Here is a 24,526-nt window from a genome sequence, read left to right on the forward strand (position 1 = left end):
GCCCCGGCACCAGGGTGTCTCCGCACCCTGTTTATATCATACGCTCTGCAAGGGCACGGGCTCCGGCAACTCTTTGATCACCTGGTATGGTCAGTGTTTACACGTGGGAAAACTCCACCTTAGACAAACTACCAGAGTACAATTGTATATCTCCGTTGCCAGAAAGCCACAGAGAGAAATGGAACCTTGGATTTGCAAGAAAAGTCTGCAAGCTGGCCTGTTTGCCAAAGCGTATGCTGGATGACTCATGAGCCAAAAAGCCTCCTCCCCACCCCCAAGCTGATCCGTGGTGGTTTATTTTATTTTGCCTGTGGCCAATCTTCTATGAAGTACAATGTAGTGTTGGTACAACAGATGATTCAATAAATGTCTACAGCAGGTCTCTTGCCTGTTATCTTCACTTACTGTGGCAATAAAAGGAGCCAGTGCTTTTAGAAGATGCGTGAAGTTAGTCTACTAGGGTTGAAAGAATTTGCATATCCCCAGGCTGGGCACAGAAGGTAAAGTGATTAATGATATTTATGATGACACAGGCTCTGAAACAGCCCAGTGGCTGTCCTGACTCTGGACCCAGTGAGGGAGGCTCTTCCACACGGTTAGAGAAATTCTCTTCTCAACCCAGAGTGGCCTGGAGGGTGGAGCCGTAAGAGCCTGACAAGGGCCTTGGCAAGAATTTTCCCCAGTATTCAATTAACCTTTTTCCTTTTAAAAATGTCTCTTCATTCCTTAAGAAGAGGAGCAAAGCTTTGAGAACAAGCTGAGATTCCACTTTAGATCAATTCCTGAGGCTCAGGCAGATGTGTTTACAGTAAACCTGGGTGTGACTCAGATCCCACCGGGATCTACCGTGTGCTCCTCAAAAGCACTGTCACTTGACAGCTGAAAAACTTACTAAGAGGGCTCACTATTGAAAGGGACCATGGATTCTTACTTCCTAGCACTTTATTTTCTGTATTGAATCTGGTTTCTGGCGTGTCTCAGCCAGAGCTTGAGAGGTCTTTGCTTGATGCATCTATAGAGTCTTTCTCCTGAATCCAGCCTTCTATGTGGACCTTCATTTGCTTTAAAAGCCTGCAAAGCACGGCCTGGTACATGTCATAAGGTGATCTCTCGGTCAGGGTCAGGGCTGGCTCTCCGCGCGGGGGCAGAGGCATCCTGACCCTGTGAGGGTGCCATCTCTCTTGCAGCTTTTGTGCTAGCCTCTGAATCTTAAGGGTCTCTTTGTGTTTGAATATTCAAATGATCCCAGATGCTGCCTCTCCCTCCAGGGGGCTACTCCTTAACCAACTCACCTTCTCACTGGGTTTGGAACCTTGAGAGGTCCCAGAGTTATGCCTCTTGCCCATGGCACAGAGTTGTTTCTCTAAAGGAGCACAAAGTAGCATTCTCTAAGCTTCCTTCTGGACCACTGCCTGTGCTGCTTCCGGGGTCATCCAGATTGCTTGCTTGTCTTGGATTACCCCTTCTCAGGAAGGGGGCAGGCAGCATGGTACAGGGAAAATGCTTGCTGGGCAGATCTGATTCAGAGTCCCACCTTTGACTCCATGACCTTGAGCAACCTAAACTCTCAGGATCTGCTTCCTCATTTGTGTTTTGGAGACGGCAACGTCTGTCAGAAATTGGATGAGGAATGCATTAGAGAACACGTGGGAAGTCCCCATCACAGTGTCTGGGACATAAAGGGTATCTCAGGAGAATGGCCCTTTACAATGGACTCAGTGCTGTCTCTTCTTTTTTTTTTTTTTTTTAAAGATTTATTGATTGCTATGTTGGGTCTTCGTTTCTGTGCTAGGGCTTTCTCTAGTTGTGGCAAGCGGGGGCCACTCTTCATTGCGGTGCGCGGGCCTCTCACTATCGTGGCCTCTCTTGTTGCGGAGCACAGGCTCCAGATGCACAGGCTCAGCAGTTGTGGCTCACGGGCCTAGCCGCTCCGCGGCATATGGGATCTTCCCAGACCAGGGCTCGAACCCGTGTCCCCTGCATTGGCAGGCAGATTCTCAACCACTGCACCACCAGGGAAGCCCCAGTGCTGTCTCTTCTATGAGGCCCTTTTTATCATAGGGCCTTCCAGACATGATGTCCTTATTCCTGGCAATGGGAAGACTCAGTCTCCAAGTTTCTTCAAGCTCCTCCAGCTTCCATTTTTAAAGGTGAAAGAAGACGATGCTATGTTCCCCCCTCAGCCTTGGCCTGTGGAAGGGGAGTCTGACTGCCCACGTGCATGTGTGCACAGCGGTGTGTCGAGCTATAAAGAGCAACTGAAGGGCACCTACCCGGGAATGAAAATGACTAGGGGAAGACCTACCAGAATGTGCTGAGTGCACTGTTTCCTGCTGCTCTGAGTGGCTCTTTAGTTAGGTTCAGGGCAAACAGCTTTTAAGAATTAGCTTTCTGGGACTTCCCTGGTGGCGCAGTGCTTAAGAATTTGCCTACCAATGCAAGGGACACGGGTTCGAGTCCTGGTCCGGGAAGACCCCACATGCCACGGAGCAACTAAGCCTGTGCGCCACAACTACTGAGCCTGTGCTCTAGAGCCCGTGAGCCACAACTACTGAAGCCCGCACGCCTAGAGCCCGTGCTCCGCAACGAGAAGGCACCGCAATGAGAAGCCTGCACACCGCAACGACGAGTAGCCTCTGCTCGCCACAACTAGAGAAAGCCTGCGCAGCAATGAAGACCCAACGCAGCCAAAAATAAATAAATTTATTAAAAAAAAAAAAAAAGAATTAGCTTTTTAGGAATCATTCAGTGCCTCAGGAATTCTTAAAAAACTGTTTTCCTGGGCTTCCCTGGTGGCACAGTGGTTAAGAATCCGCCTGCCAATGCAGGGGACACGGGTTCGAGCCCTGGTCCGGGAAGATCCCACATGCCACGGAGCAACTAAGCCTGTGCGCCACAACTACTGAACCTGTGCTCTAGAACCTGTGAGCCACAACTACTGAGCCCGCGTGCCACAACTACTGAAGCCCGCACGCCTAGAGCCTGTGCTCCGCGACAAGAGAAGCCACTGCGATGAGAAGACTAAGCACTGCAACGAAGAGTAGCCCCAGCTCACCACAACTAGAGAAAGCCCGCACACAGCAACAAAGACCCAATGCAGCCAAAAATAAAATAAATTTATTAAAAACCAAACCAAACCAAAAAAAAAAACACCTGTTTTTCTTTCAACCACTTCTCCATTTTTAACTTTTAATGAAATAACTGGAACAGCCCAGGAATGCTTTTCAGACTGAGCAGGTAGTTCCTTCCAGAGTCCTCTCCTCTTTAAAGGCAGTTGTGGCGTCCAGGCTGGGATGACTGCATGCCTGGAGTTTTCCTGCTTCCCCAGCTTTGGTGCTTTGGGGGAAATGGATGTACTTACACAGCAGGGATGTTTGTTCAACAAAGTCTGGCGTCTAGAGGAGGCGGTCTCCTTCCTTGCTTGTGCCTGAAGTAGACAGGTCGAAGCCAGGCAGGAAAGACCACAGGACTCCGTCCTTAACGAAGGGTATGGAGGCTCCAGCCAGTTTCAGAAAATCTGCAACCTCTCCGTTCACGGGGCAGCTGCCTAGCTCTCTACATGGCGAGGACTGGAAATTCCGGCCAGATTTCTGAAGAAAAAATAAAGTCACTGGAAGCAGTGGGCTTCCAACTTTAACCAAGTTAGCCTTGGGAACTATAGCTGGTGCTGTCCCCCCGCCTCGGACCTGCAGTCTCTAAACCTAACAGTTCTAACTGGCAGCCTTGGATTTTGGTACGGTAGCTGGATTGGGGTGTAGCCTCAGCTATTAAAATCAAAGGAGAGGAACTCAGTGCTCCCTTGGCATGGCTGGAGAAAGACTCTTCCACGGAAGAAAAAGCCTCCCTTTGTCAATGAATGCAGTGGGCCTTGGCTGATGGGCCCTCAGGACTGTCTTGCGCATGGTTCTTGCGTGCCCACCGCAGTGTCCAGCTCCCGAGAGAGGTGCTCAGTAACTTCTCTGATGAACCAGAGCCTGAAGGGGTGACTCTAAATATCCCTTAAGAGACCAGCCAAATCGTTAGGAATTTGGCCTCTGCCAGCTGTTCCTGGGGGAGGCTTCCTCACACCGCAGGCCTCAGTGACGCTGAGTGCAAGTCAGCTCCCCTGAGAGGTACTGTAATGAAAGGAGTGCACCACAACGCCGTGTTTTTCCAAGTGTTACCCATTTATAAATAAGTACATTTGCTTTCATACATACAGTTCATTGTACAGATGGCGATCTGTATACATGGGCAGGAAACTGCATTCATTTAACTTTTCACATCTATCTCACACAGCTCACATGTACAGACAATAAAACTGCTCAAGCAAGTACAGCAAAGGAAAACGTCTTTCCTTATACACAGGGGCCTAGATGCCTCTGTTGGGTGTGGGACATCCCCACTGCACGAGTTCACAACTGTGTGGTGTTCAATATATCAGGATAGAGAACAAACATGCATTGGATAATATACTGTACAGAGAAAGTCCTTTACATCTGAGTTATAGAAAACCTAAAGGAAAACTAAGTGCATTAAAGCTTTTTCCAGCAAGTGTCTTGAAAGGACAGCAAAGAGGAGGAAGAATCAAAATCATATTAGTACAAATCACTCTTTAATTATAGACTGTACATGTCTGTACTAATTAAAATCATCTTGGATTTGGAGGAGACAGAACAGAGACAAAGATGCTATGCTGGATGGAAAGGAGGCCATGCCTGAGAATGGCACCTGCCCTGAGCCTGACGAGGAACTGGCCCCACTCAGCAGGAATCAGCCAAAGAGGAAAAAAAAACAGAAACAAAAACAAACCAAAAACACCAAACCAGAACAGGAAGTGTAACTTACAGAACTTCCAAAATAACCTGTGAATGAAGTAGAGATCTGGAGCCAGCATTTCTAACTTTTTTTCCAGTAAGTTGGTTCACAATAAGGCAGGTACATTCAAGTACTGAATTTTCCAGAATTAACTCTCTGTCTGGTCCTGGGGACCAGAGGGATTGAGTTGAGTCCCCCTAACCAGGTGTTCTGGTTAGTGATTAGGCAAGAGAAAAATCCAGCCAGCAAGTGCTACAACACAGCCCGCTAAGCTCCTTCCTTTCCACAGACTAGGTGGAAAAAACGAGCGCGATGCCGGCCTGCACCTATATATGCATCCAGCTAAAACCTGACAGGTCAGCTTAGTGGAGATATCACAGAGTCAGCAGGAAGAAATGAGAGGATACGGGTGAGGAAACATGAAAGTAACACTTGATTTTTGGTGTCCAATTATGCGTTCATTTGGTACTGACTTTCAAAGCTCTGACTGTGGCCATCAGCTGGCCACAAGCATCTCAGGGTGGTTCAGCTGCTGTGAGGCATTGGACACCGAAATGCAGGTTACCAACACTTCAGCCCTTGAGTGGTCTGTGTTATAAAAGTTGATGAAGACCCAGTGATTATTCAAGTAGCTCTGCACAGTGGCTCCACCAGCCCCATTGTGCTTGTGTCCAGGCCCCCAGCCAGCCACCTTTTCTTGGGAGCAGCCAGAGCTGAGTTCAAGGCATTGCATGGTGAAGGTTTCCATGACACGTCTTTGTAGGTAGCTCCTACCCCTAAGCCCTTTGTTCACTGTTGTCATGGTAGACGGTCAGTCTGGAATTCCTAGGAGAGGAGAGAAAGCCACCCCCCCCAGTGCACACACAACCGGGCGGCACGGGCCTGGCGCGGGGCAGCAGCAGCCTGCCTCTGCAGGGTAGCTTCTTGAGAAGGGGGCAGCCCCGGGTAGACAGGCGGGGCGGGCGAGGCTGGGATGGGGTGGGTACATCCTGCCTCCTGGGGGAGCCCGTTCCATTCTGTGGCAAAGATTCAGCAATTGGTTTTTTCCAAGGCAATTCCGCAGGAGAAAAATAACTATCTGTGAATCAAACCACCCAACCGTGACACCCCTGGAGTTATAAAAGCTGGAGGCCGAGAGGAACTGAGAGGACAGGTCTTCTGCGCACCCATTCACCCACCAGAGAAAGGGGGCTCTGGTCAGCCTTCCCCCAGCCTCTGCCTGGCTGAAGGTCCAAAGCAGGTAGTGTTCAAAGAGCTTATCTCGCCACATCTGGCACAGGTGTGTGACGACCCCTTTCCAGGCCTTTGTTCCCTCCTTCTCGAACCCTCTTGAGCCTACGGGCCCGTCTGTTGGCCTGGATGTCGCTCCTCCGGAGATGCTGCCATTCTTTGCTACCAGACAAGCCTGGTGCAGAGCCACAGTGACACCTAGTGGTAAAGTACGGTGAAGCAAGGTGACATCCACAAAAACCCACTGTCTATGACTAAAATCTAAGGAAAATACTTATGGATATTAAATTAGATACTGATTAATTTTTCTGTTGGGTACATCTCTGGAATATAAAAATACCAATATTTAGAGAGGGGGTTCATAAACTACTATACAATATAAGGACCGAGAATACCTTTCTCTAAGCTGTTCTGTTTACAACAGTCCAGGCTTACCTCAATTAGCAAACCTGTATCTCTGGACAACGACCTGGGGTACTGTACATGATTCTAATTAGTGGAATTTTCCTGAGCCTTCAAGTTTAAGTTAAACACGTCTAGAAAGAAGGGCAAATGGGAGAGGAACAAGAAGGGTTTGTGCTCTATTAACTTGGGACTTTTAATAGCGCACGTCTGCAACCCGGACAAGATACAACAGCAGATACAAAATGGTCTCCATTTTGTCCATGCCAAATTCTCATGTTACACAGGTTTTCCCTTTACTTTGTAAATAAACATTAATTTTTAATTGTTAATTGTGTGCCTTACTGATCCAGTAAATAAAGTAACCATGTCTCAGGAGTCCCTAAGAAAATTGCTGGAAAAGCACTTTAAAATCACTGCAAATATTTTTTTGTATTTAAAAACTCTTAATCTTTTTGATGCTTATATACAACAGTTATTTCTTGTGCTATAAATGTTGTGATCCACTGCTTGCTTTCTTTCTTTTTTTTTCCCTTGAAAAATACACTAAAAGGGCGGTTTTGCTATTTTCTAATGAAGACATTACTCACACTTAAATATCCAGTATTTATCAGAGTTACAAATTCAAACAATAAAGTGCACCCACTTAAAGACATGATGTGATGGAAACCCATTAGTGCAAGAATTCTGGGTGAACGGAAGGTAGGATTTGGTGAGAAACCTGTAAGCTAAAGTCTGTCACCACTGTCTCCATTTCAGGGTGATGTGAATCGGGTGAGTGGAACTTACCGGTTTCATGTGAAAAATTTCCCCCCATCTGAAGCCAGACATTGACTCAGCAAGTGCTGCTCGGGGAGGAGGCATCTCTAAGGTACAGCACTGAGATCATCCCGTGGCAGTGAAGTAGCAAAACAGGGCACAGGCAGTCTGCTTACAAGGAAAGACTTTGTCTCCTGCTCCAATAAGGTCCAGTTGGCAATTTTTAGACAAAAACAACCGGCGCCCAGTAGTGATATTCACTCCCTCTTACAATGGCTAAAAAAGAATTGCATCGTGACTGTTGACAGTCTAGGTGTTTTGTCCAGTAAGGCATGGACCCTAAATCTGTCCGTCCTAGAAAATTCTAAGATACACGTTCGGGAGAAGTGGCATCAGTGGTGTTATTTGTAAAACCGTAGAACCTGCTCACCCACTCAGGTGGGTGCAGGTGGTACGTGTGGTGTTCCAAATAAACAGGGGGCACTTTTCTAATAAACACTGAGAAGTTTTCAAAATGTGGCAGCAGCTCCTCAGTGAGTAGTAGTTAAAAAGGGTAAGATGCAAAGAGCCCAACAGGGCTGAGACCTGGACAAAAAAAGCTGAGAGGCTGCTGGGCTCCTGGCTGTAGGCTGACGCTATAGCTGTACATTTCACCTTCTTGATGAGAGACAGAGAGAGAAGAGACACTGACGTCCACTCTGGGCTGGCTGAGTGGGAGATAGTCCTTCAGCATCAGAGAGAGTGGACAGAGGCTGGGTCTTGAGTTAGCCTTGCTGTTTACTTCTAGCACAGGACACACATCCTGGCCTGTTCCAGGCTTGGGGGTGGAGGGGTTCATCTATTTGGCAGAATCTAAGTTAGCAAAGAAGTGTTTCTGATTTCAGCTTCATGCTCCCCATGTCTTAACGATTCTTTCAGAGGACACTTACGATTACAAACAGGTCTGGTCACATCTGGATGTTTATTCAGGAAGCCTCCCTTCCTGTAGCCCTTTACTAACAAGAGCAGAATGATTCCTGGTAACAGTGACCGAATTCTCTTTTGTTTAGTTTTAGTTGTTTAGTTTGTTAATTTTAAGAGCTGATGTGCAGTCGCTACCAGGCCTGTGCTAAGGCTTTGATTTCAGTGTTCTTGCCGTCCATCTCATGCTGGCCTCAGTCACTCAAAGGACCGGTTAGCAAAGGACCACCAGACACAGGAGATGTCTGGAGGGTGATTGGATCAGAAGACTTGCTGTCTACCTTATGTGCTCCTACCCAGGGCTGAAAGGGGTCTTTCTTCACCCTGAAACACTTTGCTGTGCCTGGTTTTTAAATGTCAATCCCCAAACACTCCTACCTAGAAAAAGAAAAGAGTAAACAGTTCCTGTAATAACAGATAATGAAACAATAGATCTTGAAATGGAGTTAGACAACATTTGCCATGGAATGCAATGGCCCTGGGTGCAAGCTCTGGGAATAAGTCTTACCGTCCCCAGAGAATTCAACTTCCTTCCCCAAAAACCAATTCTTCACTATACCATCTGGGTTTAAAAAAAAAAAAAAAGAGGGCCAGTAGAACAAAATCTGGCTCTAGGCAAAGATCCAACTTAACAGGATTATACACCAGTCAACCTCCGGGAAGAGTATGCTTTTTGTGGAATACGATGCTCAGTGACGTATCAGAACCCAGAAAGTAGATTTCTCCAAGACAGATTTTCTACAGCCTTCCACTGAGAATCCAGAACAGTCTCTCTCTATGTATTTATTCTCTCCCCCACCCATGGAAAATTGGTAGCTTTTAATGGTTAATTTGGCTAAAAACGTAAAGAATAACTCAGTGAATTATTTAAAAATATGCATGATTCTCATCCAGTTTCCTCGGCTGACTGAAATATTTAAAGGGCTGGTTGTTTTCTGAATGTTCCTAAAACGCCTCTTGGGAAATCCATGTAGTGACATTTCAAATAACTGTATTGGTGCTTTCTTATTTCTTCTCTTTCTCCTTGATCCTTTACCCCCATAGGAAGACCAGCAATAATCTAAATGAACATTCTAGACCTGGTGGCTGCAGGGAGCTGGCGGTCCAGGGGAGGAGACCATGGCACAAGAATGCACTGGGGCTGCTATTTGGATAACACTGGATAAGAATGCAAAGGCAAAGGAGCATCACACTCTTTCTAAAGTTCCTAGAAGAAAACGAACAAGAACATCTTATTTTTGTAAAAAAGGAGAAAGACATTTTACACAACAAGAACATCAGTGAAAGCGATTGTCTCCTGGAAAAAGCTGACCAGTGTGTCTGATCTCCCTGGGTTAAAGCACACGGCACAACAATCTCCTCGTTGGCATCTGAAGAGAGGGAGAGAGCGTGTGGCTAGGGTACAGACAAAAGAAACCCAAGTCCCGGCTCCCCGGAGGCCAGCTTCCCAGTCGGCTGCATGCAAAGGATTTCGGCATGTGGGCTGCCACCTCTGAACACCACGCGGAAACTACATGAGAAATTAAGCCAGAGAACTACCTCGAATGTGGAAACCAAGCCTGAAAATGTGCAGTGAACACATAGGGGTCTCGCTCCAACACACGTCTTTTAAACGTTAGACTCCACAAATGGTCTCTTTGGTTTGATAGGGGACGTCTGCCCATGTCGAGGGTCCCGGGACAGCTGCCTGTGCAGGTTGTCCTGGTACGCCTGAGCCACAGGGAGGGTCCGAGCCACCTTCACGTCGGGGTACGAGGAGGCCTGGCTAACTCTCTCCAGCAGGTCTCCGCGGGACCCGTTAGCCAGCATCCCATGGGGGCTGTAGTAATCGTCCTCCAGCAAATGGCCGTTCTGTGCATTGTTGGTTTTGTTATAAAAGGCAATGTTGCTGATGGATGACGGTGGGCTGAAGGACTCAGGCTGAGGCAGGTTGCCTGGAGACGTAGGACTGAGAACGGTATCCACTGATGACACTGCCCAGGTCCGATTCTGCTGGTGAAGGTGGGGGTACTGTTGAGTCCGGGCCGTTTTATCTATGATCCCCATGAATGGTGTGGTCCTGGATCGGGTGGGCTCACTGGGGTAACCTCCCTGAGTGGGAGACACTGGCGATAGCTCGTCACACGACCTGTCGTATGCCGGTTTCAGTGGGATCTCCATTTGTTGAATCGAGGAAGATGGCCGGAAGGTAGGAGTTAGGTTGGAGGCGGATGAGATACTATTGCTAGATGGAGAGAAACGAAGGCCTACGCTTTGGGAGTGCAGCAATGGCCTGGGAGTTGGTGGGTGGGGTTTGATTTCATTAGGGTTGACACTAATAGGTCTTCTGATTAAATGTGACACATCGGGGGAACCTAGTTGGCTGGAGGAACGCTCCAGATCTAGTTTTGAGTGACAGACTGGGTAATAGGATGCGGACTGGCTACGCCCAATCTGTGGTGTCTGGCTGTATCTCACGCCACCTCGATAGGCGGAGGAAGGTCGCTGGGGAAGCTCTTCTTTGGTCAACCCTCCGTGCTGACAGATGGCGCCTGCACTCAGGCTGGCCTGCACATGCTGCACGGGTCTCCCGTCCCCTACAATCCCCCCGATGGACCCCTGATAAACCAACCGGCTCTGACTTACTCCTATGTCTCCTTGTGAAGACTGGTATTTAGCAGCCATCGAATGGGCCACTTGGCCATAGGCCCCTGTGGAGATGACGGTGCTCGAATGAACTGCTGAGCTGGGCTGGTTGCTTCTCACGATCTGGGCTTTGGCCGGCTGGAGCCTGAGCCCTTGCTGGGGCACTGCCACAGGAAGCTGGGGCATCTGGTAGGGCCGCTGGGCCATCTTGGATAATGGAGATTTCGGTCTGCCAGGAAGCTGACTCACACTTGTTTCTTGCTGATAGCGCACGGGCGAGCCTGACTGGGCTCTGTAGACGCTCACGCTTTCCGCTGGAGGGCTGGCCCGATACTGAGGGCCTCTGCGGAGAGGGGACGGGGGCGGGCTCGGGTACTCCTTGCCCTGCCCTCCCACAGGAGGGGGGCTGAAGCGGTAAGACCCTCCCTGATGAGCGGGGGAAGTATGCGGGGGGCTGGGCCTGTAATGCGAGTTCTGGTGAGTTGGAGAAAGGGCAGGTGAGGCGGACTGGTAACCCTGCCTAGTGGGAGAGCCCACAGAGCTGCTGGGCCGGAAGTCAAAACCCTGGTGGGAGCCGAGAGGCGAGCTGGAGATGCAGGCCGAGTCGCGGTGGGCCGGGGAGGAGGGCGGGCTCTGGATTATCGGGAGCCCCTGGCTGGGCCGAGCCTCCGTCTGGAGGCCGATGGACACATTCTCAACATCCTGTTCCAAGAACTCCTCCTCGAGTATGTCCTGCACGGAGTAGATATCTTCATGCTGGGGTTCGGGTTCTGTTTCTTCCGGTAACTGCTGCTGAGGCTGCTGCTGTGCCGCCGGCGGCTGTTGCTGCATCTGTCGGCACTCTTCCTCCACTCTCAGCAGGAGTCTCTGGATCTCACGGTTGTTTGGACACAGCTTGATGGCCTCGTTCAGGTCCTCTAAGGCTGCTGCAAACTGTCTGCTTGACAAAATGTAAACACAGGAACTGGAGTTATTCTGAATCAATAGGAACCACCAAGAGCTGAGAACATGGTCACTGTTTCAGAGAACTGTTAGCGTCTGGGGGCATCTGGGGGGCTTTGGTTTCGTCTGATTTGTAAGGAAGGAAATAGGTAGGCTGTCATTCCAGAAGAGTCCAGAATGATTCCCTAGCCAGTTCAGCCTCCATCTTCCCTCTGGCCTCTCTGGCATCAGTGGAGAAATGTCCCCATTTTGTCAGTCCAGACAGGCCCTTCAGGAAGTTTCTCTCAGTGTCCAAATGCACACCAGGTAGTAGGAGGGTTGGGTGGGGTTGTCATTTACAGGGTCACTGTCAATTAGCTTAGGAACAAAACAGTAACTACAATATTTAAAATCTTGCTGATCCAGCAGAATTTTTTCTTTATATTTTAGCTCCAATTTTCAGGCCTGTTCCATCCTAGGCAAGAACGCCGTCCTCTGCCCTTTCTACCCCTCGCCCCACAACACTGCGGCTCCTCCATTCTGCTACATCAAAGCTGGGCAGGTATTAGGCTTGCTGACTAGAAAACTCAGATTCTAATCTACAAATAAGGACACAGACAGTCAGAGATACTCCCATCCTCTCTATTAACCTTGCCCAGAAAAGGGGCAATTGGCCTTGTGGGGAAGGAATAATCCAAGGGGAAAGAGAATTTGACAGTCAAGCTTCTGTAAGAACTCTGTTGCCCCAGCTAATTAAGACTAAGATCACTGCCACCGTCATCACTAGACTTAAGCTGGGTTTGATTTTCAGGACCACATGCCCCCTGGTCATAGCTGTGAACCTGAAGCAGTTCTTTTACAGGCAGAGTTGGGGAGAAGGGCAGGGCGCCGGGCAGGAGGCATTAAGGACAGTGACAAGTTATCTAAAGATCACTGATGGCAGTTTCTAGATCTTTCTGGAGCCTTTCCTGCCCACTGGCCAAACCATAGCAGATGGGGCATAAGAGATGGGGTTTCTCTTGGGCCCCCTCAGTCCCGGCAGCAGGACCTCCTGTCTCCATGCGTGTGTGGTGTGGTGCTGGGAGGGGTGGGTATGTGAGAAGGAGGCTTGATGCCACCAGACTGGAGGAGAGCCCCAGGAGGAAGACTAAATGATCCAGGGAATCTCCCAAACGCCTGTAAGAAAAGAAAGAGGAGCCCGTGATATATGACCCATCCTACTTTCCCCTCTAAAAGGGCTGGGAAGATATTTTGCTCAAGTGACCTCTTCTTAAGCCACCAGTGTCTCTACGCTATCTGCTTTGGGGGTTAAAAAGCGACTGAGATATGGCAGAGGCTTCTTGGAAGAAGGTGCCATTCTCCAACAATGAAAAGGCAGTTTTCTCCCAAAGTAAAATGCTCTACATCTCCACAGCCCCAAAGAGTTGCCAGCTGTATGATGTGTTCTGTGTGATGGGAGCCATCCCCAAAGCTTGGTCCTGCGAGTCCTCAGGGACAGACATATGGGTCTGTCCGATACGCCCCAGGATGGTCTACGTTGCCTCGGCCAGATTTTCAGAAAAGAGAGCTCTTGCTTCTCACCCTCTCTCTCTCTCTCCTCACCTGCTGCTGCGTTTTGCCCTTGCTCTTGCATAGTAAGCTTCATAAGATTTCGGTTTCAGCTCCAGGGCCTTAGTAGCAAATTCCTCCGCCATTCCAAAATCCTGTCATTACAATAGGTGTGCAAATGAGTCATTGAAGAGATATGAAAAATAGACAGCTTGGGAATAAAACAGATTATATGTACATTTCTTTGACATTTATGGACGGAACACCTGGGATTCTTGACATGCCTGGCATGGCTCTAGCCACGTGGCCCAGACTGAAAGTTCCTTCTGCCTTTTGCCCTGTGTGGCCCTGCAATGGCTCACAGGAATTCATCTGCCCGAAAGTATGAAAATATTTTTAATTTGTCCTCTTTCTGCCTTTTGCAACATAGTTCTTTCTGGTCCAGAAGCCAAATGTCAACCCACTGAAGCTCCTGAAGTTGGAAACCCAAACTCTTGTTGCACACGCATGTGTGAGGCAAACACACATGTCGACGCCTCATGTGTACCCTTATCCTACCCCCCACCTTCCTGCCGCACCCACTATTCCTTGGCTTTATAAAGGGATGAGAAATAAGTCCAGGAAGATGGGATTTGTGTAAAAAAGAAATGACTGGCTATGGAGACTCGATGGAGGAGGAATGTCAGACAGGCTTGCGTTCAATTCTCTGCTCTGCTTTGTAAGCCCTCAGGGTGTGTTGTATGTTTGCTTATCCATACGGACTTCCCAGGTAGGATTAAGAGCAATAAAGCATTTGAAAGCCCCATACACAGTCCCTGGCACACAGGAGATGCTCAATGAAGGGTAGTTTCCATTCTGTTTCATAGAGGCTTCTCTGGCCTGCTCCTTCTCTAAACTTGTTCCTTACTTAGGAAACATTTAAAATTTAAATAATAATAATAAAACAAGAGAGAAGACTGGCTGTCACTGGGACCTGTGCTGTCACCTCATCTCTTAATCACTGAGGCTTCCTGGAGGAACACAGTCCCATCTGTCCTCATTCTGAGAAGCCCTGGGAACAGGAACCAGGGGAACGAAGGCATAGTCTTCAAGACACCCTTACATACTAAACTAAAGGGGAAGGTTTTCTCCTCTTTTACTATCAAAGCCATAGTACAGCACAGTAGCCTCTGGTTAAACTTGTGAGTCCCAAGGCAGAACAAAGGCCCTGGGGTGGAGGTAAAGTTGGAAAAAAAAAAAAAAGAAAAAAAATTAATGGGCAACTTTCTACATAGGACGACAGACTTCAGGTGGTCCTGGGAGGTGATTAACTGTTTCTGATCCAACGTGGAGCTAGAGAGGAAGTGTTCTATTTTATAGCATCGGCTTCCAGCTCTACTGTTTCAACCTTTCCCCTTAATTTTTTCTTTCGGGACAATCATTATTTCTGGGAAGATTATAGAGTATTTTTAAGAAGCAGACTATTTGTGAGGCAAAAAGGCAGCCAGCAGCTTGGCAGCAGCTTCGGAGCTTTGTCTAAGTCTCACTAACTGGAGCTGGAGGAGACCCTTGGTGCTGTTTCTTCTGTTTCACATAAGAACCTCACTGCCTTTCCCCGAGAACTCCTCCCACATCCCCACTCTCCTCAGCACCTGGGAAAACTCTGCCTCTTAGGGCATCACTGTGCCCTCTGAGATACCCAAGTCTATTTATCAGGGCGCTCTTTTCATTGCCATCTAAAGATGGATGATATAAAGGTCACTTTTCCAGAACCGATAGCAGATCTCTTGCTACTGAGGCTGAAAGCTCACTTCTGTACACCTGAGTTCTCTATCCCTTTATTCAAACATTCCTGTTTGGCTTGGATTATTTTTATCTCCTGAGGAACCATGAGACCTCAGGCTAGTGGATGTCAGAGATTCCTGACATGATCCTGGCTATTCCCAGGATCTGAGAGAGGGTTCTTGGCCCAGGAGTGTCTGCAGGTCAAGGGAGCAGTGCCTGAGGGCATCAGAGGCTGTATCTGCAAGGCAGGCAAGAAGGACCAAGGACTATTTAGGGGATAATAAAGGACCAGGAGGAGTTCTAAGACTCCCTCTGTGACAAGAAGGGACATGTCATGTTAGAATAAAAGAACGAAGAAAGAAGTGAAAAGCTGAAGATTAGCCTTAGAAATTAAACCTTGAAGTTCATGGTCCTGGGCCCTCTTTCCAGCCCTTCCTTAAATGACTAGGGGGTCTACCAGTAAGGAAGGGAATGACTAAAATTTGTATCTCACTGCAGCTGGAATTCCAGCGACCACTGCTCTCACATTTTCCCAAAGACCAGAAAACTGACTTGGGGGCAGGGCAGGATGATGATGGTATTCCAGTCACTTTCAGCAGGAATTAGGAAAATTCAGAAAGCTACAAAGTGCCCACAGGATTAACTTTTTTATAGTTTGAGGTACGGATTGTACTTAGACTTGATTTCTTTCAAATTGCAAATGTCAGTGCTCTGTGAAGGACAACCAAGTTCCAAATGGGGCAGACAAGGATTTCAGGGGCCTGGTAAAAGCCAGTGCATGACATGGACCGTCAACTTCCAGGACTGCAGAAAGGAGCTGGGATGAGAGGGACTTACGTTCATTTTCCTGCGACATCGAGAGAGGTTGAGGAGGAGAGACACTTTTAGCTCCCGGAAGGTTTTCAAGTCCTCACCAAACCCTTCTCTAGGGAATTTCTTCAGAGCGTACTGGTAGCGCTGGGCAGCTTCCTTTACTTTCCCTTTCTAGCGGGAGCACAAGACAGCAAAGCACACAGTTGGTCTGCTGAGCAGCTGAGGAAGGTTGCTCCCATTCCCTTCCTCTCTCCGCAGTTACTACGAAGGGTTGGCCCTCCCGACACCAGCCCTGACGGTGAGAGCAGAAGAGTCCAGTCTTTTCTACTGGAAGCTCACCAGGCAGGCGAGGGGTGACGAAGGGGATTCCCAAGATACAAGCCAGAGAAACAAAGTCTGGGCGTATGAAAGGCCTGGGACCCCAGCTTCCCACCTGGACTCCCAAGGAACTGACCTTGTTCATTTCAAAGGAGCTTTTTCTCGACCTGATCTCCCTAGGACACATAGCATTTCCCAGTCCCAATCACTCCAAAGTTATTACTACTTCGTTACATTTGTCTTATCTGGAAATTCTTTTTGTTCCACCTTGCCAATCCTCTACAAGAGGCCATTCTCTTCCTCACAAGGGATGTGGGAGCTAAAGCAGTCTAGCTGTTGCTCCCCTAATCTCATGGCATAAAAGAATATCAAAGAGTCTTCCCCTGTTTTTCGAAAAGGCATGGGGTAGGGTGGTGGTAGAGAAGTGAAATTCAGAATTTGTGATTCCATCTGACTATGTCAGAGGGATTTTCCAAGATGAGGTAAATCTATGACCCACCTAGGGACCTGGTCACAGGGGCCTTGAACTTTTCTTACATTTTGCATCTGAAAATCTATAAGCTGAGCCCAGAATGAGGCAGGAGGCATCTCACACTCTGTTAGCTGAACTTTATCCACTCCATTCCTTCTGTATAGCTGCAACTCCAACCAGGGATCCTGATCTTTTATTTTCTCTTTAGACGCTTTCACTGAGGACAGACTTGGGAGTCTTCCAAGGCAGAATTCTGGGTAGGAGCAGGAGTAGCTCTGCCTGTTTAGGAGGTAGGACTCCTTGTCTTAGGATGCCAGAAGTTACGTTATAAACAGGGCTGAGATTCTTGACAGCAATGCCATTCTCAAGTCCATAAACATGACACCTAGAGAGGCCCTTCTTTGAAGTCATGTAGAATCATGGTTGAGTCAGAACTCAAGTTTCCTAGAAGCCTAAGAGTCCTAGATTACAATAACTCTCACTCAAAGGGTCTTCGGGAAATACAACTCTACTCCCAGGAGCTCTGTATACTCCTTACACAGGGCGGAAGTAACGTGCATCATAATCATTTCCTCATCTTTGGGCCTGGGCATGTCTCAGTGACACCCGCTGCCAAAAGCTGGGCTGGATTTGTATTTACTTTAGGAGAAGAAGATTCAGCTAATCTTAACACAATGAGATAACTCTGACATGGAACGTTCTTACGGGACTTCCTGCAGCCCATGGGAGTTTGGTGTGTTAGGGTATGGAGCCTTCAGCTTGAACTGTGAGTACAAGAAGACTTCATACCTTTTTTGTTGTCATTCAGTGAATGACTTCAAGTAAATCTTGTAACTGCTATTTGTCTTGGTTTCCTTTTCTTCCTCAGGGATGCTGATAAGCTATTATTACTACAGATTTTTAAATCTACATATATATTAAATATAAAAGCTAAGATTGATGCCTGTTTCCCACAGACTAGAAATATCTGCACTATGTAACTCTTCTTTTACTTGTCCCATGGTTTCCAGGCTCCAATGAACAGATGCCATGTAGAATCTATGTATCTGCCTATTAGTGACCAGGTAAAACTAGGTCTTTAGGTTCATCAGCTGCAGGCATGTGCAGGCTACTCTTGCTCTCTTGTTGAGAAAGCAAAAACCTGGGATCCTCAGCTTATGAGCCCACCACTGAGGGACGGCACTGCCTCTAGAACCAAGGGTGAGACCTGCCGAGACTTTGGGAGATTCTACAAGTAGAGAACAGTCAGCGGCTTTCTGGAGGACACGGTTCCTTCCTCCCCTCACCTTATAAAACATGTCCCCCTCTTCCATCAGCTTGCTCAGCAGGATGATCATGATGTCTGGTTTGGAGGTGGCCATCGCCCACGTGGCTGGACCTGTAGTGTACAGGATGCATGATGGGTAAAAAACTCATACAATGTAAGGGTGGTAGGAAGCTGGGTGAAAAAAACACCCCTGGGGAATTTCTGCTGAGAGAACAACTTGCTCCACAACAACGGCCTCATCTTTTAGAACTGGGAGCGTCTTACTAACTCCCCCTGCCAAGAAGCTGCGTTGGATTTGTATTCACCTTAAAATAAGAATGTTTGCACTGTCTGAGTTTGCACCATTGGAGGGCAGCAAAGCCTGCGTGTTGTATCTGGGCAGGCGATGGTTTAGTTTGGGGTTATTTTAAATAAGGAAATTGGGAGAAAGGGTTTACATTAAATGTCACCGTAAGATTTTAAAAATCCATAAAGGGTAATTTATTTCAGAATCTGGGACTCAAAACCCCCAGCTGTTCAGTCTCAATTTTTAAATACGTTCTTTGCAGAAGGGAAACCATGAAAGACTCTAAAGGCTCCCTTAATTTGTAAGTACTGAATAGGACTCCTGGGATTCATGCTGAACCAGGAGCACGGTTCCAATGTGAAACAAGCCAACATGACTGAGGACCACTTTACCCACAAAGAGAAAGAAAAGGTTAACTCGATTAGTTTACGGATGCCTGAATTATTTACCAACTAAGCTTTTCAGGGTTAGTTATCAAAAGTTCAAGTTATTCTCTACAACAGTCATTAAAAAAAATCTTCTTTTAAGGTGAAGTAAATTAAAAGATTAGAGGTGTAGGGAACTCATGCAGGCTAAATCAAAGAGGAGAAGGCAAAGCTGACCAAGCCATCAGACCACGCCTGATGCTGACAGCGGTGAAATATACCTCGTGGGCGACTCGGTAACGTCTGACAACCTTCAAAGAAAGGAGAAAACAAAAAGTTGTAGGAGAGGAAAAAAAAATGGATGAAGGTGAAAAAAAAAAAAAAAAAAAAAAAGAAGGAAAAAGCAGCAGTGAGAGGCAGGCAGCAAAAAAGCCAGCATATCAGCCAACCCTTGTCTACAGGTCTGAGGGATGGATGGGACAGCAGCCGCAGGGACTTGAGAGGCCAAAGCACATACAGAGCAAGGGAAAGCGAAGGCTGTGGCAGTGCAGGGATCCAGGATGCTCACAGGGCGGGGCTGCTACCAAGGCATCAGCGCCGAGATGCGCTTAAGGTCAGAGCAGCCTCCTGGCTGAGGCTACTCGCGGCACGGCAGATAGCCGTGTGATTTTGGACACAGGGTAGTGTAGACCACGGCTCAGATGGTGCTTTCTCTGGGCCAAGAGTCTTTCTGTTCACTCGGACAATAACTGGGCCAGGGCACAGGGGAAACTATACACACTCACGCCACACACCCGGGGCAGCCAGACCACCGGACCAGTCTGGCCCCTGGGCACAGATGGCCAGCACCCTCTTCCTTTCTCCTACCTATCTTGGCTCCTTTCTTCAGAAGAGTGACAACAACAGAAGTGTTCCGGCACCCCACTGCCCTATCCAAAGGGCGCATTCCGCTGTAGTCAACGTGCTCGATCATGGCCCCGTGATCCACCAGGAACTGGACCTAGGACACAGATGAAGCAGCGCAGTTAACCCAGGTGTAACGGCTCACACTGCTCCACTCAGGGCTCTGGCTGCTGCCTGCCCTTTATTCAACTGCTGGTTTGAACCAGGCTGGACGCCATGGTATTCCAGGCCAGACCTCTGTTCCTGGTCTTTAATGGTGTTGTGAATGTTCCTGCCCTCCAGCAAGTATAGATCTGAGAACTTTATGTCAGGAATCATCAACCCCAGATGACACTGTGGATTGAGGACCTTCCCTATTCTTACCACCCTGAGGCTTGGTTAAAGGCACTCACCACCTCAGCATCACCGTAGAAAGCCGCCAGATCCAGTGGGGTGCGGCCATTCTTGTCAGCATGGTCTGTGGCAGCTCCATTATCCACCAGAGAACGTACTACCGAGAGATGACCCTTCAAACAAGCCCAGCTGAGGGCTGTCAATCCTTCTTTGTCCATTAGCGCGATGGAGGCACCTACAAGAGCAGGCATAACACAGGGCTGAGGAAACATGAGAAACGTGAAAGTTCACAGCAGGAGGGAAAGCTGGTATTCAAGGTGTACACTCGGCCAAAGCACAGCTTATGTTTCTGGCATGTGAGTTGTCTTTTGATAAAACTGTTAACAAAGTTGCTCCCACAAGCTGTCAATACAAGAGTCCAGTTCTTTGACAGGGCAGCCTATCCTGGGTTGTGCATAATCTCTCCCCAAGCTTACTGTCTATCCTTAAGTTTCATTACTCCTCTGTGAGAATCCTCAACTTTGGCCAAAATGGATGTGCTCACCACCCCTAGAATCTCCCACAAGTACTCCTGTATCCTCACTTCTGGTTACGTTGCTCCCATGTGTGGAAACCTTTTTTCTCCCCATGACTTACCTCACTTCTACCTGTTCTCTAGGAACCATCTCAAACCTCCCTGTCTCCAAAACGCTTCTCCCATTCACTGTTACCTCATCTTGAACCTGCTTGACATATGTCACCTTATTCTGTTATTAATCTTTTTTTTTTTTATGTATCCCACTTATATGTAATAAATTCTCAGTGCATGTTTTCTGAACTCGGCAAAAATCTTCGATTTCTAATAGTATAAACTCCTTGAGAGGTTCTCATAAAATAAGGAGCTCAGAACATGTTTATCATTGACGATAGTACCAGGTCACCTTCTCCTTCCTTAGAATGGGAGGGAAACGGACTCATCGGAAGAGACTGAGCCCAGGCCAGGAAGGAAATCAGGAGTTTAATTAAACTCGTCAGCCTTCAACAACCCCATCCCCACTCTTTTAGCCTATTTTATATTCTGCATCTTCTTCCCTTCAACATTTCTATTCTCACCTGTGAGGAGCAAGCACACTTGACGTAGTTTTGTAATTAGTCTAAAATTCAATACACGTTTGGTTCTCAGCCTAGACTGTAAGCTCTTGGATGGCAAAGAGCCCGTTGTTCCCTTGCTAGTTTTGAAGAGTACCTAAGATGACTCTTTCCACACAGTTGGCATGACATGCTCACTAACTAAATCAGAGATCAACTTACTGCACACACAGTTCATTTTCCAGGCTGCCTCCTCAGCTGGACAGGATTCAGATGTCAGATCAAGCTCAGGACCTGCCACAGCCAGGCTCTGGGGCTACTCAGCAGTTATGTGGCCTATCACCTCTGTATCCCTAGAGGTCAGACAACCAGACTTTGGGGCTTCCCGTAACAGGATGAAGGGTTGGAAAGTACGATACTTCTAACCCTGAGGAGAGACATCCATGTACTGGGTTATCTTTTCACAACAGTGTAGTTTGCAACTAAAACACTGACTCTAACATGGAATGAGTCTGAATATGGGACAGAATCTAAGGAGTTTTCTCAGATGCAACATCTATAAATTTCCTGGACAGAGTCTTCAGGGATGGAAAAAGCAGGATAAGAAGGTTCTGGATGTATGTTACAGATAAATTGATTTTACAAAGATAAGGGAAGCTGGAATTTAAGAAATTAAAAGGAGATGCATATGAAAAAAACCCATGTATTCAATTTCCTCCGAAAATTCAATTTCAAGTCTTCCTCTTCTCTCTTTTCTTCTCCTGGCAGTTAACAGAATCACAGTTCTCCCAAACATCCATTTTAGAACTTTGGAGTTATCGTCAACTCATCTATCCTTACGTCCTGCATGTAATCAACCCTTATATCCAAAATCTTTTTTGCACGTGGCCCTCCTGTTCTATCCTAACAGCTACTGCACCTGGATTCGGCATTACCTCTCATCTACTCGATGACAATGGCTTCCTAATTGACCCCCAGGTCCACTATAATCCCTTCATCAACTCTACTATTCACACCACTGCCAAAGTGATTTTTTTTTTTTAAAGCGCAACTCTGGCACTGATTCCCTTTTTTAAAATCTTTGAAAGGCTCCCTACTGCCTTCAGATAAGTCCAAACTCTTTTAATCTGCTCCTTTTCAATTTCTTTCCACATACATTTCCAATTTTATTTCCCAGCAGTCCTCATGTATGTCACTGGACAACTTGCATATTTCCCCAAACCTGTTGTGTACTGTTTCTCCTCTCCGACCTTTCATTTACATTATGTCCTCTCCCTGAATATAGAACATTTTTCCCATTCAAATTTCAAAGTCTGTTCTGTTCTAACTCAAATACCTTTATCATCAGAGTACTTAGGATTCTCTGCTTTTTAAGGTAGTTCCTTATCTTTGTTTTATCCCCTCCTTGCCAGATTACAGACCCTTTGAAGACATGGATTGTAGTGTATTTATTTTAAAAAATCACTCAGTTCCTAGCATAGTGTTTTGCAGATAACGTAGGCTAAATAAACTTGGGTAGGATTTGTTGATTAAGAGAAAGTCTCTGATTTAAGTGTGAAAGAATGAAACAGTACGAAGACCGGAGACCAGAATGCCTGCAGCGTAAAGGGAACAAATCTCTGGGATCTGTGTCTGATGAGCTTCTACGGGCTCACGGCAGACTGTGTGCAGTCATCTACAGCTTATCTGTGGTAAAGGGGTCCTGCCTTTTCCAGTAGGCTCAGGTTGTTCTGGGACATTTACTCCTGCCATGTTTTATCCTGAGAAGCTAGGCATATCTCCCTTGCTCCTCCAGCCCCCTCTTAGCAGAAGGATAGATACCATGAAATCTGGTTTGTTTGGTGGCTTGTGTTGGGGAAGCAAGAACCACTCTGTACACGGGGAAAACAGTTCTCTGATTCTGACCCAGTTTTGTGAGTCTAAGGTTGTGGAAACAAATCTTTGCAGGAGAGAGCTAAAGATCCAGTAAGTCTCTGACTGAGTTGTAGTTTGAAATCTTAGAAGAAGAAACCTTGTCTTCTTCCTAAATCAACTACCCTTCAGCTGCTCCAGCCTGGGCATGATTTGCAGGAGCTTGTTTTTCTTGAAGTGTGTGCACTTGTGGATATTAATTATAGATGAAAAGATCCCGTTTACTCATAGGGGAGGCTTGCTGGAATGGAGTAAAAGCTGGCCACAGTCACACCACCTCCTGCTTGATGCAAATGCTCAAGCTCCACTAGATGGTACTGCAGAGTCACCAGTGACTGGAGCTTTTCTACTACAGAGGTTCCCCTGTCACTCACTACTGTTCTGTATAGATGACTGAGGTCAGAGCCATGGAAGGGAATGCTTTGGATAGTGTGACCACAGTCTCCTTTAATTTATTTCCCATTCACCAGGAATATGTGAATGTTGGTAAATGTCAAAAGGAATTTATTACAATAGGAGGGTAGTAATACCCTGATTCCTCAAATAGGGTCCCATGGTCAACAGTCATTTCAACTTCCATTTGCCTCCTTAGGATACAAGAAAAATATTAGTTGTGCAGGCTTACAAAAGAATTGATGAAGTCAAAATACGATCCCTGGAAGATGAACATTTATTGAGTGTGCATTAAAAAAAATCAAAGTTGGGAGATTAAAGAGCTTAGATTATGTAAATTTGATTAGGATACCAAAAACCCCTCAAGCCATAAAGAAACAGAGAACGTCAGAATTAGAAGGGTCCCACTGTATATGAGAAGAGAGGAGACGGACTTTCATTTTCTAACCAACTGGCTTAAGAATATCCATTCTCAACTCCTCTTGGAATCCATCCCTGGAAATCATGAGTTCCTTGGGTTGTTATGGGCACTGATCATCAAGCTCTGGCATTGTAGGACTGACCTTGAGCAAGGAGAAAGTCCACAGTCCCCAGGTGGCCTTCGGAAGCCGCCATCATCAGGGGAGTACGGCCCTGCTTGTCCGCCATGTTGACATCAGCTCCATGGGTGAGTAAAAGATCAACAATCTGCAGGTGCAGAGAAGCAGGGACCAATCAGCCAGGAAGCGCTGCTGAGCAGACACACGCACGCCCTCCCCCACACTGTGAGAACTCCCCGCGAGTCACCTCTAAAGAAACTTCCCACTGCAAGAACCCCCTGCGTGGTCTAGTACCATGGGGTTCCATCTCTGACTCTCTCAGGGACAGCCAAATGAGAAGAACTCAACTCTAAATGTCCGACTCAGCCACTCAGTAAAAAAGAATTCAAGGTAACAAAGGCCAAGATGTAGACTAAACAACCCCATGATGGAAGCGCCAACACCTATGTCAGTGCCATTTTACTGGCCTCCAGGGGTTGCAAACCTGCCTGCAGTGAATATTTACAACTGAACAGAATACAGTAAATACAAAATACAGCCTCTGATAACTCTTTAGCACTGTTTGGCTCCTAGGAGTTATTTCCTACTTAAACATTTTCAAAGATTATAACCAAAAAAAAAAAAAAAAAAAGATTATAACCAATATACTTTTTTTTCCATCCTAAATATATAAATTAGCGTTTATCCAGAATCCAAACATCTGGAAAGATCGCATAACTAGAATTTACATATACCACATTTTCTTTTTGCAAGTCTGAGACACACCTGTTGTAAGTGGTTAGCAGGGATCTGTTGAGGTCTGAACCTTCCAGAGACCCTGGGGATGTTGTGAAGTGTGAGAAGGAGGTCACT

The 24,526-nt window shown here is 47.1% G+C and overlaps 1 protein-coding gene across 7 annotated transcripts in view; it reads right to left on the reverse strand.

Annotated features, from left to right (window-relative positions):
* Nucleotides 1-4,147: 4,147 nt before the first annotated feature.
* Nucleotides 4,148-24,526, reverse strand: part of TANC2 (tetratricopeptide repeat, ankyrin repeat and coiled-coil containing 2) — a 358,004-nt gene continuing 337,625 nt past the window's right edge. For 4 of the 7 annotated variants that reach the window (XM_059909099.1, XM_059909096.1, XM_059909103.1 and 1 more), the window contains 8 exons: nucleotides 23,699-23,822; nucleotides 19,823-19,998; nucleotides 19,395-19,527; nucleotides 18,809-18,838; nucleotides 17,896-17,987; nucleotides 15,844-15,990; nucleotides 13,297-13,397; nucleotides 4,148-11,710 (listed from right to left, as the gene is read on the reverse strand). In XM_059909099.1, coding sequence (XP_059765082.1) covers nucleotides 9,757-11,710; nucleotides 13,297-13,397; nucleotides 15,844-15,990; nucleotides 17,896-17,987; nucleotides 18,809-18,838; nucleotides 19,395-19,527; nucleotides 19,823-19,998; nucleotides 23,699-23,822 — 2,757 coding nt within the window. In that variant the 3' untranslated portion in view covers nucleotides 4,148-9,756. The remainder of the gene's footprint in view (nucleotides 11,711-13,296; nucleotides 13,398-15,843; nucleotides 15,991-17,895; nucleotides 17,988-18,808; nucleotides 18,839-19,394; nucleotides 19,528-19,822; nucleotides 19,999-23,698; nucleotides 23,823-24,526) is intronic. The other 3 variants (XM_059909100.1, XM_059909098.1, XM_059909102.1) reach the window with 2 other exon arrangements.

Source organism: Balaenoptera ricei, chromosome 20 (assembly GCF_028023285.1).
Source record: "Balaenoptera ricei isolate mBalRic1 chromosome 20, mBalRic1.hap2, whole genome shotgun sequence".
In the NCBI taxonomy this organism is placed as follows: domain Eukaryota; kingdom Metazoa; phylum Chordata; class Mammalia; order Artiodactyla; family Balaenopteridae; genus Balaenoptera; species Balaenoptera ricei.